Source organism: Trichoderma citrinoviride (assembly GCF_003025115.1).
Source record: "Trichoderma citrinoviride strain TUCIM 6016 unplaced genomic scaffold BBK36scaffold_13, whole genome shotgun sequence".
NCBI lineage: Eukaryota > Fungi > Ascomycota > Sordariomycetes > Hypocreales > Hypocreaceae > Trichoderma > Trichoderma citrinoviride.
Window position 1 is genome coordinate 261,692 of NW_020194721.1, and position 17,069 is coordinate 278,760.

Sequence of the window (17,069 nt, forward strand, 5' to 3'; positions counted from 1 at the left end):
GGAGTTGGTACAAATATACCAGTAGACAGAGTCTTGATCCAATTCGAATCGACTCTCATTAATAGCGATAGTCATATTGACTGAATTGGCATCTTCCACTTGGCGTTTTCATCACTATCAATACCCTTGTCGTGAAATTGTCAACATTAACACGTCCTCTGCAACGGCGAGTCAAGCATCGTCGAACAGAATCCAGTACCAGCACATGAATGACATACCTGAATCACAGAATGACTCGTCAGGGGACATTCGTTGAGATTCACGTCAGCAGATACAACCCATACATGTTTCCTTGTTCATTGCAGCTTCTCAGCTGGCACCATTCAGACCACATAAGCCCCGTGTCGCGTAGATCAAGCTTATGCATTGAATGCAGTGAGACATTGCGATCTCGAGATCGGGGCCACGGCAGTCCACCTGTCAAATCTGTCATGTAAATCACCTGGAGCCCCAACAATCTCGGAAATGCGCATCATACTCTGTGGAATTTGTGGACCAACCTGGGGGGACGGGCTGCGCTCAAAGCAATAGTCGCAAACCTCTTCGGCGGTCCTGTGTCCATACCATGTAGTATCGTACTGACTCGAGGAGCAACTTCGTTCTGTGCTCTGAGACGAAAGAGACGGTGGCGTCCCGAGATCCAGAGATTCGGGACGGGAATCTCCCCGTTTGCGACACATGACCGGGGAGATTTTCTCCTGCGGCTGGGCAAAGTCGTACAGGCGTAACGTGACTTGACCTTGGACAAGCAAAATCAGAGTCTTGGTACGGGATACCCTTGATTTTCACTTCTTGCCCACTTATACTCACTCCAGCCGAAGGAGTGCGGCAAGCAAATCTCCATCTTTATCTGAATTCATCGACGACTCGTGAGGATACCGGCAAGCTTTCGACAGACGAACCGCTCTCTTCAGCAGACAGCTCAAAGGTGTAGCAGGTTCGTACAGAGGATTTGCCACTGAATCGGTCGTCAAGAGTTCATCTTGCCATTGTCACACGCAGTTCGAGTTGAGAACCCCACAGCAGTCCGAAACATTGGGTCGAGGCAATCTCGAATTATATTCCAAGCTTATCCGGAAACCGGGATCCCGAGGCTTGGAGCCAGATCTCGCCGCCTTGAATCTTGCATATGCCTGCAAGCAATGGTGTCACACATGCAGATTGGTTTCACCGATGGCGCAGTCTACTCATGCTGGATTACTCGTCCAGATCGTGAGGCTCGTATCCGCAAACAGGCACTACCCCTGATGGTGAGATGATTGTGGCCTCAAATTCGTCCGGAAGGACGAGCAGACGCCGCAGCAGACGAGTGGGAGGACAGAGAGCACATCCAGGACCGACATGATTGCAATGTGATGCCTGCACTGCCTTACACCGCAGTAATATCGATCCCGAAGTGCTGATCCCGGTGCGGAGATCGTATGATGAGCACAAGCAGTCGAGAGCACCTCAGATGCTCTATAAAAGAGACTCTTTCTGCTTCAACAGGAGACCATGCATCAGATTTGCCTCGCTCTCCCCCTTGTCAGTTCGTCCTGCTTGCTCTTCTCTGTGCCAAGACCAACTCCTTTTCATTCACATTTACCAGCTTCCCCTTGAGAAGCCAAGTGTCGGCTCCCCTCAACATGTGTCACGGACATCCTCGATACCACTCGTGCGCGCACACGTCGCTCGTCTGGTACTACTGCCCCTCGGCGCACATTGACCTGGAGACGGGCTTCGAGACGCCCTGCCGCAATGTCTCGTTTGCACCAGCCCAGTCCAGCGCGCTGTCGTGCCCGCTAAAGAACTGTCAGTTTGTCGACAAGGGCGGCAGCTGGATATGCTGCAAGTGCAATCAGGGGCCCAACACGCAAGGCTGGTGTTCCGCTCCCATAGCCAACGTCTCGGACGACTTGGACTCGCTGCGATTAGACGATGAGCAGAGAACTTGCGACCACGGATGCTGTGATGAGTGCAGGAGATTCGGTACGTGGGCATTCGGTGCCGTTGGATCTGATCGAAAGTTGACTGACATTCCCTTGCATCACAGGGCCGAGCCGTAGTCCCTCTCCCGAGAAGCGGGTTGTGGAGTCTCGCAAGGGGCGTTCACGCAAGTTCGGGTATGGGACGTCGTCCAGATCTCACCGGTGCGAGTCGCCATATGCCCTGATGAAGGGCCTATCACTTGATAAAGGCTCCGAGTCTGGCAGCACGGCAGCCTCTTCATCGTCAAGCAGTTCATACGACTATCGGTCGAAGAAATCCAAGCCGTCCAAGAAGAGCCACAAGTCAAAGTCCCGGGGCTGAGGGCTGCAGACGAATGTATTTTGCCCGTACATGGCGGTGTTAGTGGCCAAGGCCTCTGTGTACTTGTAATGTGTATCAGTCAACAACCAGGGAGGTTCGTGTGTCAAAGTTCTCTTTTTATCAAGGGTTGGTATAAGTCATTTTTGTGTGTCTCGGCCGGGTTCGAGATCGCACTCTGTGTGTAACTGCGTTACCTAGTCTTCTGAATGAACTGCGCCAAGCATGGCTGTACTCGATGACTGATAAGTGGACAAAGGGTGGCCACTTCCTGGCAGATGTACATGCTGGGTGGAAACTGTACGATACAGCATTGTGAAGATACAGTACGTCAGCGATTGCTACAAGAGGTAGACGGTAAGCATGAGCCCTGCCGTGGCGCATTTTGGCCCGAGTGGGTTGTCCGTTGGGTGTCCCAATGGATTTCAGCAGCATTCTCAAAGAACATCCCAACTGCTGAAGTAGGAACCTTTTCCGAGGGCTTGCAATGATTCGAGTCGCGATGTCCGGCTGTGGTCAGGCGATGTGTTGCAGACTCCGATCCTCTGCAGATCCAACGCAAAGCAACCACACCACGAACCGGTCCCGCACATGGACGAACAGCCTTTGGAGGGTGGAGGTGGGAGGAGCCGTCTCATGATGTCGCGGTGACATGGAGCTAGGAAAACACCAAACGACCAGGTGGGTGATGGCGCCAGCATGTTTATGCGTGCTAGCAGTAGCGCTGAGCCGATCTCAATGGAAGCTTCGTCGCCAGCCACGGCAGAACGATACCTAGTCTTAGTACTTGTACGATACTCGGGCTTCTCATCAGAGACATGAAATGCCCACGCGACAGAGGTCCTGTCCGGCAGTGGCCTGTGGGCCAGTCAGCACACGTCGCCCTCGTCATCCCACGCCCGAACCATCCGTCAACTGCTGTCAACAAGCCAAAAGCAAAGAGAGTAAGAAAGCATCGGCCAAGCTCAAGCCTCCCCTGGCCGAGCCACGTGCAATGGCGCAGGGATCGCTTCCCTTTTGGCCGCTGGTGCGGAATGCAAAAATGCCCTGCGCGAGAGAAGGGGTCTGTCGTGCCGTGTCGGTCCAGCTGCTGTGGCGCGCTGATTGGCTCGGCGACGGCGCTTTGGGCTGAAGAGTGAGGCCCGACACAGGGCAGGGAGGCAGGGAAAACGTGGCATGGACATGGATGATGGGCGAGATGCTGCGTGTTGTTTGCAGTGGTTTGCCGTGTCGTGTTGCGTTGATTTGCGCTGCGTCGAGGTGCGGGCAAGGGAGCGAGCGGGTGGGCGAGTCTCGATGATGCGACGGCGATGGGCTGCGCGTGTAGGGCCATACATATGCGCGGCGATGGAATAAGGATGCCGTCGTCGGTGAGTACCGTTCCATCATCAATAAGTATATGTATCGTAGAAGCTGGTTCGAGAAGCTATCAAATCCCATGATACCTCAGCGAAGCAAGGAAGGCGGAGAGTCGAAGCTGTGAGAAATCAAAGTGGTGGTCGGGCCATGCGGCTGGCACATGGCAGCTCCTTCCATGTTCCTGTCAGGCCTTGGGGGCGTTCGTTTAGGGGACATGACAGGCAGGTACCCGCTAACAAGCCCCCGGAAGAGGGACGACGGCTGATGGAAGACACGGGAGCGCAGCAGTGCGACCGACGACAAGATGCAGATCCAGCGGCTGTGAGATTGTGACATGGGCGATTTTGGTTCTTGAGTGAGTGAATATGCTTGTACGAGTACGAGTATGCAGGCATTTGCGAAGTGCAATGTGACCGACTGCAGTCATGACTCGTCCATGTAAGAAAGCTGTTGGTTATCATGACCAGACCATGGAAGGATGCCTGGACATACAGGCAGATAATGACATGAGAGGCAGACAAATGGATGAAAACAAGGTCGGTCAACGGTATGCGGATATCATGAAGATGACTCGCAATCTCAAAACATCCATCCACGCACAAAAGATCCATGCCTAGGTACTCACCTTCATCGTTCGTATGCTGTCCTCCGCCCCAGCTCGAGCAACCAGGGGCAGTTCGGTTACACGTGCATGCAGTCTGTCAAGTCGCAAGCAGTGATGAACCACACAAGCAATGCCTGTCACTTCAATCTCAATCCACGTTTCCATCCATCAGTGAAGCAGCGGCTAGAAGCAACAACCAGGTAGTGTCACGTATTTTAGATTGTCCTCACCTGCAGTCAACCACATGTCAGCCATGCTCGGAGGAATGAAGCCGTCAGGGTCCCCGGTTTGCGCGGTACTTGCGCCTCGTGTACCCCGCCGTCACCCGCTGCAGCTCCAGCACCCTCCCAGCGTCTCCAGCAGCCATCAGCGTCCAGAACGTCCCCTCCAGGTCCCCCCCAGGCCACTAACCCACGCCCCCTAGCCGCCTTACCACCGCTGGTGCCTTTCCTACTCCGTCCCACTAACGAACCTGGTGCTACTGCATCTCCATCTGGCTCCACCATCGTCTCGCCCATCATCTCCCATCCCATCCCTCGCCTCTTTTCCCTCTCGCTCCTCCGCCCTAATTACTATCCTCTTTGTTATTGCCATCTTGACCCTATCCTTCATACGCGCTTCGATAGACAGATTCTGCTTGTTTCTACTCGCCTCTCTGCAGTCATCAATTCTAGAAACGCCGCGACCCAATTTGCCCTGCTCCAATCCGAAATCTTTCCCCCCTGATCCCGACCTCAAATCAAATCTCAAATCCCGGCTTTGACTCGCCCACCACCATCGCCAGCAGTCCAGACACGCAAAAAATCTCCATTAATTGTTTCTCCTCCGTCGCCTCCACCCCCCAGCCAATCCCAACCCGGTCCAACCTGACACCAGACTTGCGACAACCGCCCAGCCGCCAGCCAGCACAGCATTAGCATTGATCTCGGCTTCTCCCCCCCTTGCCAATCACGCTCGACTTACTCGCTCCCTTTCTTTGCTCTCGCCCACTGGCCTTTTCCTTCCCACTCCCTCACACTCTGCTCAAACTTCGTCATCTGCCTTGGAACTGGAGAAAGAAAGCGGAGCCGCGACCTCGTGCTAAGTCGCCGATTAATACCTAAGCTCAGTGCTATTCGTCTAGGACAGAAACCCCTGCTTTCACGGGTTTCACATTCCCACCTGCTCTCGGCTCTTCTCCTCTCTTAAAAGCCATCAGCCCTCCGGCAAACACACACATCACCACTATGCCCGTTTCTATGGAATCTTCTCGCCCAATCATGGCTCCTTCGGTACGTCTGCCCTTCCATTCTTCCGCTTGAGTCCCCCCATTCACGGCCGTTTTCTGCGCTATATGGAGAGGTGTCAGATTAGCTGCTCTCCCCCCGTCTGTCCCACGCGCAGAACTTGGGTTCCCCAAGCACAGCATCTATTCACAAACATCGCCTCTTTACTTTCTTCCTTATATACTGTGAATAAAACCCGAGCTAACCAAGCCCCCCTTCAGGCTCGCACCTCCTACCGCTTCAGCACCTACAGCATGGCCGCGCCCTCGGTCGCCATGTCTGTCCAAACCAACGACTCGCAGCACGCCGAGATCCGCGAGATCGCCACCGGCCTGGACCGCATGGAGAACAAGGCCCTGACCTCGCAGCGCGTCACCCTGTCTGAGGAGAAGTACGAGAAGATGAGCAAGCTGGCCCTCGGCGCCAAGCTGGAGCGCGCCCTCGACAGGCGCATGAGCGGCCAGGACGCCGTCATGCGACCCCGGAGGAAGACGACGTCTGCGGTCGAGAAGAGCTTCAGCGAGAAGGCGCAGTAGACGCGGCTTCCTGGATCAACTTGGATTTTGAGATGCTCGGTGCTTCTCTGTCTGACACGCGCGATTTCACCTTTTGCCTCGGTGTCTTTGGGAAGAAGCGGTCTTTCGGATACAATCTTGCGGACGAAAAAACTTCACATTGGACTATCAACAGCAACTCGCCTTCTGTTGCCACGGGGAAAGCAGAGGTATTCTTTACCTCGTACGTCTTCCATGAGCAACTGCGGGACGAAGAAGACCAGTCCACAACGACAACCATCCACCCTCGATACGCTCATGCCCTCAGATGAACGAGGCAAATCCGACTCTATCTCACATATACCCCCCCTTGCGTCAACACGATCTCGGTCTCACCTCATAGCTTGTTTTGTGTCTCTCTTGTCTCATTATGCGGAAAGGAACGGAAAGGGCTCATGGCAGTTGAGGGCAGTGGACTGAAAGAGGCACGGCGTCCATTCAGATCTTACGAAAAAAAAAGAACCACATAAGATACCACACATATAGTCATTGGAGGGCTCTATCTTTTCAACTCCTGTACTGCCGCCGGTCGTGCTATTTGGTCTTTTCTCCCTCGGAAGCTATACTGGTCTCCCCCTGTTCGATATCATGCGATGTGTTTTTTGGTCTCTGCCGGCAAAGAAACGTCATGTGTAATGGAATTCATTGTCTTGCTTTTTTTCCCTTGTTCTTTTTCTATACATAGCGCTAGAAAGAAACTGCATTGTCCTTTTCCTCTTCTCTCTACGGAAAGAAACTGCATTGTCCTTTGTCCCCTTTTGATCTACCATGTGTTCGCCCTCTTCAAACCGCACCTTTCCAAACAATCATCTTACCCAGTCATGTAAGTTAAGAAAATCGTGGCGTGTCCGTCCTCATGCAAGGGAGAACAGTTTACATCGATCGGACAGCGTTCCCCTCGATGATTGGTTACACCTTCATCTCATCTCAATCTCATTTTACGGAGTAGTAGTACTAGTATTTCCCACCACTTGGCAAAGAACCAACGCCACGTTCAGGGCACCGCGCCGCACAGTCCTGTCAAGTCTATTCTGTGGAGCCATGTCTCAGTTGGAGGTGATTGCTTCGGATAGTATACCTTACAAATCCTCCGCATAAAAGAAGAAACGAAACATGACGTATCGTCGTCCTCGTCCACAAACAGAACCAACAGAAACAGTGCGTGACACAAGTCTCCGAGCACAGATGTCCATTCACCCTCTAGTGATTCTCACTAAACGTGCCAAAATCAGAAAAACAACAGACTCGAATAAACTCCCAACGCCATCCATCTTGCCCATCCCTTGTGCTCCAAAGTCACACGTCCAACAGACATCATACATCGTACATCCACACCCCCCTTTCCACCTCCCGTCGTTCCCACTTCACTCGGCGTTCACAACATCAGGGTTCTCTTCAGAAGAGCGCGCACTCTGCGCCTTTGCCTTGCGCCCCCGCCCCTTGTTCCTCTTCTTCTTCTTCTTCGTCTTATCTCCCACCGAGGCCTTGACGCTGCCGCAGCCGCTCTACGCCCGCGCCTTGTCAATCCTCTCCTCGATATCCTTGAGCAGCGACACCAGATCCGCCTCCTCGCCCTCCATCTCCAGCGCCCTCTTCACCCACTCCCGCGCCTCGTCCAGCCTCCCCATCTCCGTCAGGCACCGGCCCCTCCGCCACCACCCCTTGGCATTGCCCACCCTCCTCGCCTCCACGCTGGCCTCGGCGTCGACCGCGCCCTCGGGCCAGTTCCCCATGGCCATGTGCGACTGCGCCCGGTTAGCGTACAGCATCGACACCTCCTCGCGCACCAGCGCCGCCGGCTCCCACAGCGGCCGCTGCAGCGCCATCTCGATGCCCTGCGTGTACAGCTTCACCGCCTCCTCGTACTTTTGCCGGCGGTACTCCGTGTTGCCGCTGTCCCGCAGCTTGGACACGTTGGCCGTGCGCTTCGGGTTCACGGGGATCGGCGGCGGCGGCACCAGCGGGATCGCGCCGGGCGGCACCTCGATGTTGAGGATGGCGCGGTGCAGCGCGTTGAGCTTCTCCAGCTCCGCGGCGAGGGCGCGCGACGGGCGGCTGCCCGAGGGGAGGATCGCTTTGGACTGCGGGTCCATGTGGATGGGGAGCATGGAGAAGTGGTCGAGGTCCGACATGGTTGCGGTGGTTGGTTCTTTCTGGTGGTTCGTGGCGATGGTGTTTGATGGTCTGGAGCGGCTTTGGTTGTGTGTAAAATGTGTAACGATGGACAGTATCTCTAGAAGAAAGAAAGCCCAATATGTTGTCTATAGCTTGCGCTGACCGAAAAGAAACTGCTGGGTGGTGAAATGGTGCTCGTAGAAAAAGAAGTTTGCTTGAGTAAACCAAATGTTCAAGTTAGCTGTCATCAAATGTCAGTGAGGACACCTCTCACTGGCGCCAGAAGTTGACGCTTATCTTATCAACACCTGACTGTGGGGGTGCTCCCGGCGGGCGCTAGACTAACTCTTGGCCTGTGTCAACTTTGATCTACAGCTACCTACTCACCTTACCCTGAATTGATTTGCAATGTCAGAATGTTACGAGTAATAGAGCTCAAAGTGCTTGATGTCATTGATTTGAAAATGAGATTTACCATCGTAAAGGCTGAAGCTTGGATGGGGCGGTAGAGAGTGAACCAGGAGAGCGACCTGTATGGGGGAACTTGACGTCAAAGACCGGAGTCCACAGACATGTGATGGACCGAATTCACAGCAGCTATATCAAGACAAACTACAGCAGCATCAATACAGTGACTGAACTGATATCCACGCACATTACATTTTCAATCAGCATGGAAAGATGACCAGTCGTGAATTGTTCAAAGCATTTATCATTCCGTCTACTCCTAGTGTTGTGCAATGCTAGACACCTCTTTTGCTCAGAGAAAGGGTATGATCATCACTGCCCATCCTCTCCCACGTCCCCCAATTCCTGTCGCCGACTCACTTTTTGCCCCCAAATAAGCCGCGAATAGCGTCCTTGAGCGGTGTCAGGCCATCGCGAGGCGCAGACGGAAAGAAGAAACAACTTTTATCCTCCAACTCGGTTCCACACTCCAATTCCCATGCGCGGCAGAACAAAGGCAAAAAGAACCACATTACAACGTCGCGTCCAGTCCATCCCGCTGTCACCCTCACGAAACGTCCGATACCCGAGAAGACCGCTTTCTGTTTTCGTGCTGATTGTTGGGGTTTCCTGTTGCTTTATTTTTTCTGTGGGATGGGCCATCAAGTTCCGACTGACAAGGAGAATTTTTGATCAAGGAAATAATTTGGAGAAGAAAGTTTTCCGTCCGCGCCCCAAAAAGCCCGCCGCCCTCGCCATCACTCAGCAAATCAAGTGTAATTCCTTTGTGAACCGCCGCGCCAATCTAATGAAACGCACGAGAAAAAGACAATGCGAAGTACCAAGGCGTCCCCCGCGGGGAGCCGAGGAATGGCCAGCTTAGTAGCCATAAGCCGCGAGGGCCTTCGCCGTCTCCTCCTTGACAGAGGCGTTCTTCTTCGCGTCGGTCAGTTGTCGTGCAGCAACCTTCTTGCGCTCGTAGTAGGCAGCGCCCTTGGCCTTCCGCCTCTCCTCCAGGCTATTGATTGCGTTAGCTTTCATTTCCCGATGTGCAGTCGTGAAATAGAGTGGACAATGACATACCGGGCAACAACATCCTGGTACTTCCAGCCGACCTCGTGGCTCAGGCGGCCGACGGTGCAGTACTTGCGACCGGGCTGCAGTCTCAGGACACGGAGAGCCTGGGGAACGACCATCTTCTTCTTCTTGTCGTAGGGGGGAGGGACACCCTCGAAAACCTTGAGGCGCTCCAGAGCGGCGGCACCACGGGCGGTCTTGTGGGGGATCATACCACGGACGGCCTTGTAGAAGATTCTGGAGGGAGCGCGGAAGTGGAAGGGACCTGTAGGTGACGTCCGTTAATATCTCGAGAGAGCGATATCGGGAGCTGGAGTTGCGCAAACTCACCACCGCGGGTAGGGTTGTAACGGGTCATCTTGCGCAGGTAGGCGTGGTACTTGACTGTTTGCCAATGTCAGTATCTTGTTCTTATGCGGAACCGAGTCGTTGTTCTGGCGATTGCTTGTCTTGTCGACCGCTGGGGCTCAAGCTCGAGAAGATGGCACAGGAGTCGGACTCGGAAGCTGGATGGGGGATCGACGTACGCTTAGCGCGGAAGAACTCGCCAGAGATGTTGAGGGCCTCGCAGCGGACGACAACGATCTTCTGACCGCTGAGGAGCTGCTTGGCGACAATGCTGGCAAGACGGCCAAGGAGGTGGCCCTTGCCATCAATGACGACCTGGAAAGCAAGACAATTAGCATCATCTTCCACACATGTGTTTCCCATCCCTGTCTGCCTTCATCCCATCACCGAATGTCTGGGTCGTGTATGTGCCCGGGAAGGAGAGAGCAAAGAGGCTCGCGAGCAGCAGCAGCATCGATTGCCGCCAGCGCGAGTAGACAAATGCGAAGTCGTGTCGATGTTCCTAGCCCTCGATTCCAAGCTCTTCCTGTTGTTGTTTGCCCCTCTGCGCTGGCGTTCATCTGCTCTCGCTCTGCATCCCCTTCACCATCTTCCACTCCCCTGCCGGGCACTCCACAGACATTCGAATCCAGGCGAAAGGACAAGTGCGGTAACGGTGCTTTCAAACTGGTGAATACTCACAACCGACTCGAAGGACGACATCGTATCGGATTCTTTTCGGGGGGGTATGGAAAAGAAATGGAAAGAAGGAACGATGAAAGAAAGAAACACACAAATTTCCTCCGACCTCGAAGCGGCGAAAGAAATCTGGCTGGCTGTGTGTTTGCTTTGGTTTGGCTGGGTTAGTCGTTCCCTGGGAGGGTTGTGGAGGGAAGTGGTCGCGATACCAAGGAGCGGAAGAAAATCGCTGTGCCCGCTTGCCCGATTGGGCATGGGCGGCTTCCGGGGCAGGCGAGGAAGGGCTCGCGGGTTGGTGGTGCTTAGGGCTGCGAGACCTAGAGGTTGCGCCGAGGATCTGCCGCGCTTATCTTTGTGGCGCGCAGAGGATGCACGTGATGACAAAGGAAGCGTCTGGCAGGGCGAGTGATGCAGTGGCGAAAGATAAGCCGGTACGTACCAATTTTATCGGCTGGCTTGATTGCTCAGTGTTTGTATTCGAGGTGCGTCATATGAAGCATAAAGACGGGAGACATCACGATCCGCTCGGAAGGAAGGGTAATCTAGCTCAGAAGCCTTGATGGCTTGACCCGGCTGATTCTCATATCATCAAGAGTACATTAGACGTGCAATTCGCCTGGAATCTCGCATGATAGACAGCAACTTGAATTTGCACGCCATGCACCCATCGTCAATCTATCAAACATGCCCTTCTACTCGTGTATATCTGCAGGGCATCTCTCCATCCATAACATGTGACAGGAGTAGACGCCTCTTGTCTAGTCGTATCATGTAGGTAAGAAGCACGCAAAATGCGAAAGAGGTCTATATCGCCCATGGACCACGCTGCGCTTCGAGTATCGCCGTCCCAGCTCTCAATCTACCCGTCTGTCTCTTTTGTGAACCATGCCTCCCAAAGAAGTGACCCTACCCAGTTTTGCCTCTCATATGAATGTTTGAACGAAGGTGAAATGACAGGAGTTATATGCAGTGTGATAAACGAACACAGGCCAAGCAAGATGCCTAGATGGATGTCCCAGACCGAAAAGAATCACAGTGAAGAAAAGGAAACAGCCGCGTGCCAAAGGCTCACGACGCCTTGGCAGTATCCAGCCGCTTGAGAACGTCTTGAACTCGTCGAACAAGGTCTTTTCGCCTCTGTCGGATCTCGTCAACGCCCTCGGTCTCGACGCCGTCTAGTTTCAAGATGATTTGCTGCATGACGGATTCGGACAGCTTTCGGTGTTCCTCGTCTCGTTTCTTGGCATCTTTCGGGGGCGCCTCGATGTAGTCCAGGCACAGCGGCAGCCAATTGGTGTGGAACTCGTCGGAAATGTCGTCCAGCTTCTTCATCGCGGCATTGACAACCGTGGGTGAAGGCGCATTGGCACCATCGGCATTTGATCCGCTGTCGACGGGGCTGGTCGGGGAAGCAGGCTCGTTCTTGTCCAACTTCTTCTTGCTGCTCCTCTTCTTCTTGCGGGATTTGGAGGATTTGGCATCGCTTCGAGGCTCGTCCACGATGATCATGTCGTCCTCCGATCGGCCGCTGTTGTCGTCGTCGGCCTCGGGGATGACGGCCATCAGCTCGCTCTTGTTCTTGACTCCGTAGTCTCGGACGGGGACGGACGACTCCTTGAGCTGCTTGCCCTTATACAGCAGCTTGATGTGACGCGTCGTCCGTGACGGCAGATCCATCAGAAGTCCAATGCGCTCCCGCACATCTTTGACGTATAGCTTGCCGTCACCGATCGAATACGCAGGGAAGTGAGCCGGATACGTGACGCCCTTGCTCTTGATGAGCAGGATATCGTCCTCGGGCTCCGATGGTCCCCTGGAACGTGGTCGCGGATAGTAGCGGGTGTCGGTGTATTCGACGCGGGGATCGTCCAAGTCCTGGGCGGTGATGTAGCTAAAGTCTTCATTTGTGACGTCGGGAACACCGCCCGATGAGGCGCCGAAGCTCTGCTCGCGGTTGAGCGACCAGCCGTATCGCGACATGGTAATGGGAAGGGCGACGAGGGCGGCAAGGCCACTGTAGACAAAGGTGGGCGGGACGCCCAAGGTCCCAGAGATGAACTCGCTCGACTCCTGGAGGGCGGCAGAGAGGTTGGTGATGGTGCCGTTGAGGTAGTTGGCGATGATGTGTTGCAAGGCACCGGACGATGCCACGATGGGCTGGGAGGAATCCACCTTGGCGTCTTGGGTATCAAGGTGGCCCTGGCTGAGGACACCTTACCAGCCGGAGAAGGAAAGAAGCGAAAGGACAAAGAAGAAGAAGAAGAAGAAGAAGGCTGCCTGTCCTAGTACCCTCCCTGTGTCGAACTGGTTTTTACCCTTTCTTGCTCTGTCCGCAGAGACGAAGAAATGATCGCGGGGTCGTGGGGGGGTGGCCAGCAAGGCTGAGCGAAACGGCTTCTGCCCCGGAGCCGGCTGGCGAATGATCTCGAGCGAGGCTTAGCTTGGGCCGTCTCGACTCGGACCAGGCGATGGAGAAAGCAGGCGAATTGCCCACAGAAAGCGGCGATCCCGGCGCCGGCGCTGAGGAACGAGCGTCTGGCAGTGGTTCTTCGGACGGGCTCTGACGTGAAGCCGACGTGATTGAGGCGCAGCTGGAGCGGACGAAGGGCAGATTGTTCGTCGGCTGTTGCAGTCTGATGCAGACGGCGGTCGAATCACGGAGTTGGCGACTGTGGCTGGTGACGCGCAGAGGCTGGCTGAATCCGGGCAAGGCCAGGCTGTTGAGTCGAGCCAGCGATGCCGACGCGGACGAGAAGGATTGGGACGGACGGGCTGCTGCAGAGAAACGTGTTTGGTCGAGAATTATGGGGGTCCGGACGTGAGGTTGCTGGTGACCATTTGACAGCTGGTTTTTCTCTCTAGCGCGGCGGATGGCGGGTGATGGGGGAACAGGCGGGGCCGCAGGGGGCTGAGGGGACGGTTTAGCGGGTTTGAAGCGCTGAAGCATCTCAACTGGCCGGATACATTTGGATTCGACAGGGTGCCTTATTGAGTATGGGCCTCATCAATGAGAGAGTCAATGTGACCATGTTCAAGATGTTTGGGGTCAATGTCTGGTATCACAAAAGTTTGAAGGTGCTGACTTTGACTCTATCACAGATAACTATAACTATATGCACTGTCATTAATGCAACCGTTGTTGGAAGAAGCGAGGACTTGCAATTGGGCATCTGAAAGCACCCATCATATTGGTTGAGAACTGCGCATAGGTATCTCATTGACACTGGAGAAGAATGCTGTAAAGGAACATGGAGAGCAAACAACAACTGAAAGGTTCGTGTTGCCTCTGCATTCACCACAATCTGGTTTCTCTTCCCTCTACATTCGCGAAGAGGCACATTGGCACATTGTATAGCCTATCACCTTGCACACCCAATGTGTCAAGCAACTCGTCACCTCCCAGCAGCCGAAAACGACATCCGAACCGTCTGCCAATCGCAAGAGACGCAAACAAGTATCAACAGTCGAACCCCATGTCCATCTAGACTCAAATGAGCAAAGAGGCATCACCCATCCCCAGGTTCCCCGCGAAATGAAATTTGAGACTACGTTACTACTAGTTCTCGTAGTTGCCCGGGAAGCTAATTGGCGATAAAGCCCTTGTCACAAACCTGGTGATTCCATCTTGCGGGCATTCAGATGCACACCTCGATCTGCCGTCAACCAACTCCGTGGCACCTCGAGATTAGACTACGTAACTAGCAAACACCCGGTTTCAATAGTAGACTGCACCAAACGGTTGATAATGGCGGCAATGAGGGTAAAGTTATGAAGCACTGTGTCGATCAGATACCCTCTGCATGGGCCGGGGAAGAGACTATCGCCAAGTCCCTGGTTGCATACGAAGTGCCACTCCCAATACAACTCGCCGTTGGTGCTCTTTCTCGATAACTCAACTTGTCGAGTCACTCAAAGCAGGTGGGTAGGAATGAGGGGCATTTGTAATTCAGCCAGCCGTTATCAAGGCGGTTTCACAGAGTAGAAGATTTCCGGCCCAAGGCTCCTTGGAGCCTGGATGCACCCAGATGCCGTCCTACGAGGGCTCTGCTCGGCGAGGGGTTGCATCCGGGCTGCTTTAGTGACCGCCATCGACAGTAGATGTCTTTGGTTAGCTGAAGAGAACGTGCATTAGCACCTGTTGGCAGCAGGGAAGAGACCGTCCTCGTGTGCTACTGATGCCGCGTCCAGGCAGGGATGCTGCATGGGGTTGTGTTGCGATGCGCGGAAGCGGGCCGCGGATTGGCAAAGGGGTCTCTTTGAAGCTGGCATTTCCGATGGCTCGTCAGGAGAAGGGAATGGCTATATAAACAGCTCGTTGTCGTGGCCATTGAATGACCAATTCATCGTTGTGTTCGTGGACAACAACTTGATCCTGCAGCTTTCCAGTCAAAACTCTCCAAGATGGCAGTCATCTCGAAGCCGGTCATTGACATCAAGGTGTGCAACCATATCAACCCTTCTCAGAGGCCCGATTGACTGACATCGCCTCCAGTCTTATAAAGGCAACATCATCAACGGCGAATTCGTCCCAACAGCCAAAACACGGCACTCCATAGACCCAGCCACCGAAGAGCCTCTCCCTCCCGCCCCCGTCGCCACGAAACAAGACCTCGACGCCGCCGTCAAGCACGCCCACGAAGCCTTCCAGTCATGGTCCCAAACGACATTCGACCACCGAGCACAGCTCATGCTCCAATATGCAGATGCCATTGAGGCCAACCGCTCGGAGCTCGAAAAGCTCAACACCATGGAGTCGGGAAAGCCTCTCCTCGTGTCCAAGACGGAGTTTGACTTCACCATCCGCTGGCTGCGGACCTTTGCCACCATGGAGCTCAAGGACGAGGTCCTCGAGGACGACGACGAGCGCACCGTCTACGGCACGTACCGCCCGCTGGGCGTCTGCGGCGCCATCGTGCCCTGGAACTGGCCCGTCCTGCTCGGCCTGGGCAAGATCGGGCCCGCGCTCATGACGGGCAACACCATCATCATGAAGCCGTCGCCGTACACGCCGTACACAGACCTCAAGCTGTGCGAGCTGGGCATGACCATCTTCCCGCCGGGCGTGTTCCAGGCCCTGAGCGGCGATGACTCGCTGGGCCCGTGGATGACGGAGCATCCGGACATCAAGCTCATTGCCTTTACGGGATCCGTCCACACGGGCAAGCTGGTGGCTGCGAGTTGTGCCAAGACGTTGAAGAGGTGCATTCTCGAGCTGGGAGGCAACGATGCGCTTATCGTGTGCGACGACGTCGACATTGCCAAGTGTCTGCCCAAGATTGCGACCATGACGTTTATCAACTCGGGCCAGATTTGCATGCTGGCGAAGCGCATCTATGTGCATGAGGCCATATACGACAAGTTCCGGGCGGCCTTGGTTGAGTTTACCAAGGAGCATGTCAAGACGGGTGGCGGATTTGAGCCTGGCGTGCTGGTTGGGCCGATCCAGAACAGGATGCAGTGAGTTGATGCCGTCTCCGTGTGACCATGTAAGCTCGACAATTAATTCTAACCACCATTCAGATTCAATCTGGTCAAGGAGATGTACCAGGACGTCAAGGACTCGGGCTACCAGCTCGCCCTCGACGGCCGCATCCTCGACGAAGGCAAGGGCTACTTCGCCGAACCGACCATCGTCGACAACCCGCCCGACGCATCCCGCATCGTCGTCGAAGAGCCGTTTGGCCCCATCGTGCCGCTGCTCAAGTGGTCGTCGGATGACGAAGTCGTCGGCCGCGCCAACTCGCTCAACCACGGGCTCGGCGCGTCGGTGTGGTGCAAGGACCTGGTGCGTGCGGAGAGGCTGGCGCGGAGGCTCAGCGCGGGAAGCGTCTGGGTGAACTCGCACTTTGATGTCGCGCCGAACGTGCCGTTTGGGGGGACCAAGGAGAGCGGGATTGGGAGGGAATGGGGGGTGGAGGGGTTCAAGCAGTTTACGGATCACACGAGCCTGTGGGTGTGGAAGAAGATATTCGACTGATGGTGGTGATGATGCTTAATGATGAGAATGATGTTCATAATGACTGAGCTGACAAACAACATCAATATGGTGCTGGTGAATGGTGATGTTGGAACATGATGTATCTCGACCGAGTTCGACCGAGGTTGAGGGAGAGCTGAGCAGCAACATCCTATTTGGGTGTTGATGATAGATCGAGTGAATGCCGAACTACCTGCGCATGAAACCCGAACCACTGTAAATCGATGGAATTCGCGTTTCAAGTCCGGGAGTGAATTGCAAATACTCATTCCAGGTAGCATCTCCTCGTACAAGACCCCTGCTGCAAGACATCACATCACATCTCCCCCAGGTCAAGCACCTTAATAGTACATGCTTCT

At 54.6% G+C, this 17,069-nt stretch overlaps 6 protein-coding genes across 6 annotated transcripts; 3 read left to right on the forward strand and 3 right to left on the reverse strand.

The window, feature by feature from the left end:
• Window positions 1–1,625: 1,625 nt before the first annotated feature.
• Window positions 1,626–2,045, forward strand: BBK36DRAFT_1126802 (hypothetical protein; the record flags this gene model as incomplete). Its single annotated transcript, XM_024891419.1, has 1 exon — window positions 1,626–2,045. The coding sequence occupies one exon, from the start codon at window positions 1,626–1,628 to the stop codon at window positions 2,043–2,045; it is 420 nt and encodes a 139-aa protein (XP_024746648.1).
• Window positions 2,046–5,475: 3,430 nt separating this feature from the next.
• Window positions 5,476–6,050, forward strand: BBK36DRAFT_1126921 (hypothetical protein; the record flags this gene model as incomplete). The annotated part of the gene is made up of 2 exons (XM_024891434.1): window positions 5,476–5,520; window positions 5,736–6,050. 2 exons carry the CDS (start codon window positions 5,476–5,478, stop codon window positions 6,048–6,050), a joined length of 360 nt encoding a protein of 119 aa, XP_024746649.1.
• A 1,523-nt stretch (window positions 6,051–7,573) lies between these two features.
• Window positions 7,574–8,200, reverse strand: BBK36DRAFT_1126727 (translocation protein SEC72; the record flags this gene model as incomplete). Its single annotated transcript, XM_024891406.1, has 1 exon — window positions 7,574–8,200. The coding sequence occupies one exon, from the start codon at window positions 8,198–8,200 to the stop codon at window positions 7,574–7,576; it is 627 nt and encodes a 208-aa protein (XP_024746650.1).
• A 1,309-nt stretch (window positions 8,201–9,509) lies between these two features.
• On the reverse strand, window positions 9,510–10,757 carry BBK36DRAFT_1171574 (ribosomal protein L16, L13 family; the record flags this gene model as incomplete). Its single annotated transcript, XM_024895590.1, has 5 exons — window positions 9,510–9,648; window positions 9,714–9,972; window positions 10,038–10,091; window positions 10,235–10,370; window positions 10,737–10,757. The coding sequence occupies 5 exons, from the start codon at window positions 10,755–10,757 to the stop codon at window positions 9,510–9,512; spliced, it is 609 nt and encodes a 202-aa protein (XP_024746651.1).
• A 1,044-nt stretch (window positions 10,758–11,801) lies between these two features.
• Window positions 11,802–12,713, reverse strand: BBK36DRAFT_1126995 (hypothetical protein; the record flags this gene model as incomplete). The annotated part of the gene is made up of 1 exon (XM_024891453.1): window positions 11,802–12,713. One exon carries the CDS (start codon window positions 12,711–12,713, stop codon window positions 11,802–11,804), a length of 912 nt encoding a protein of 303 aa, XP_024746652.1.
• A 2,421-nt stretch (window positions 12,714–15,134) lies between these two features.
• BBK36DRAFT_1143829 (aldehyde dehydrogenase) lies at window positions 15,135–16,710 on the forward strand (the record flags this gene model as incomplete). Its single annotated transcript, XM_024893625.1, has 3 exons — window positions 15,135–15,170; window positions 15,226–16,190; window positions 16,254–16,710. The coding sequence occupies 3 exons, from the start codon at window positions 15,135–15,137 to the stop codon at window positions 16,708–16,710; spliced, it is 1,458 nt and encodes a 485-aa protein (XP_024746653.1).
• Window positions 16,711–17,069: the final 359 nt, after the last annotated feature.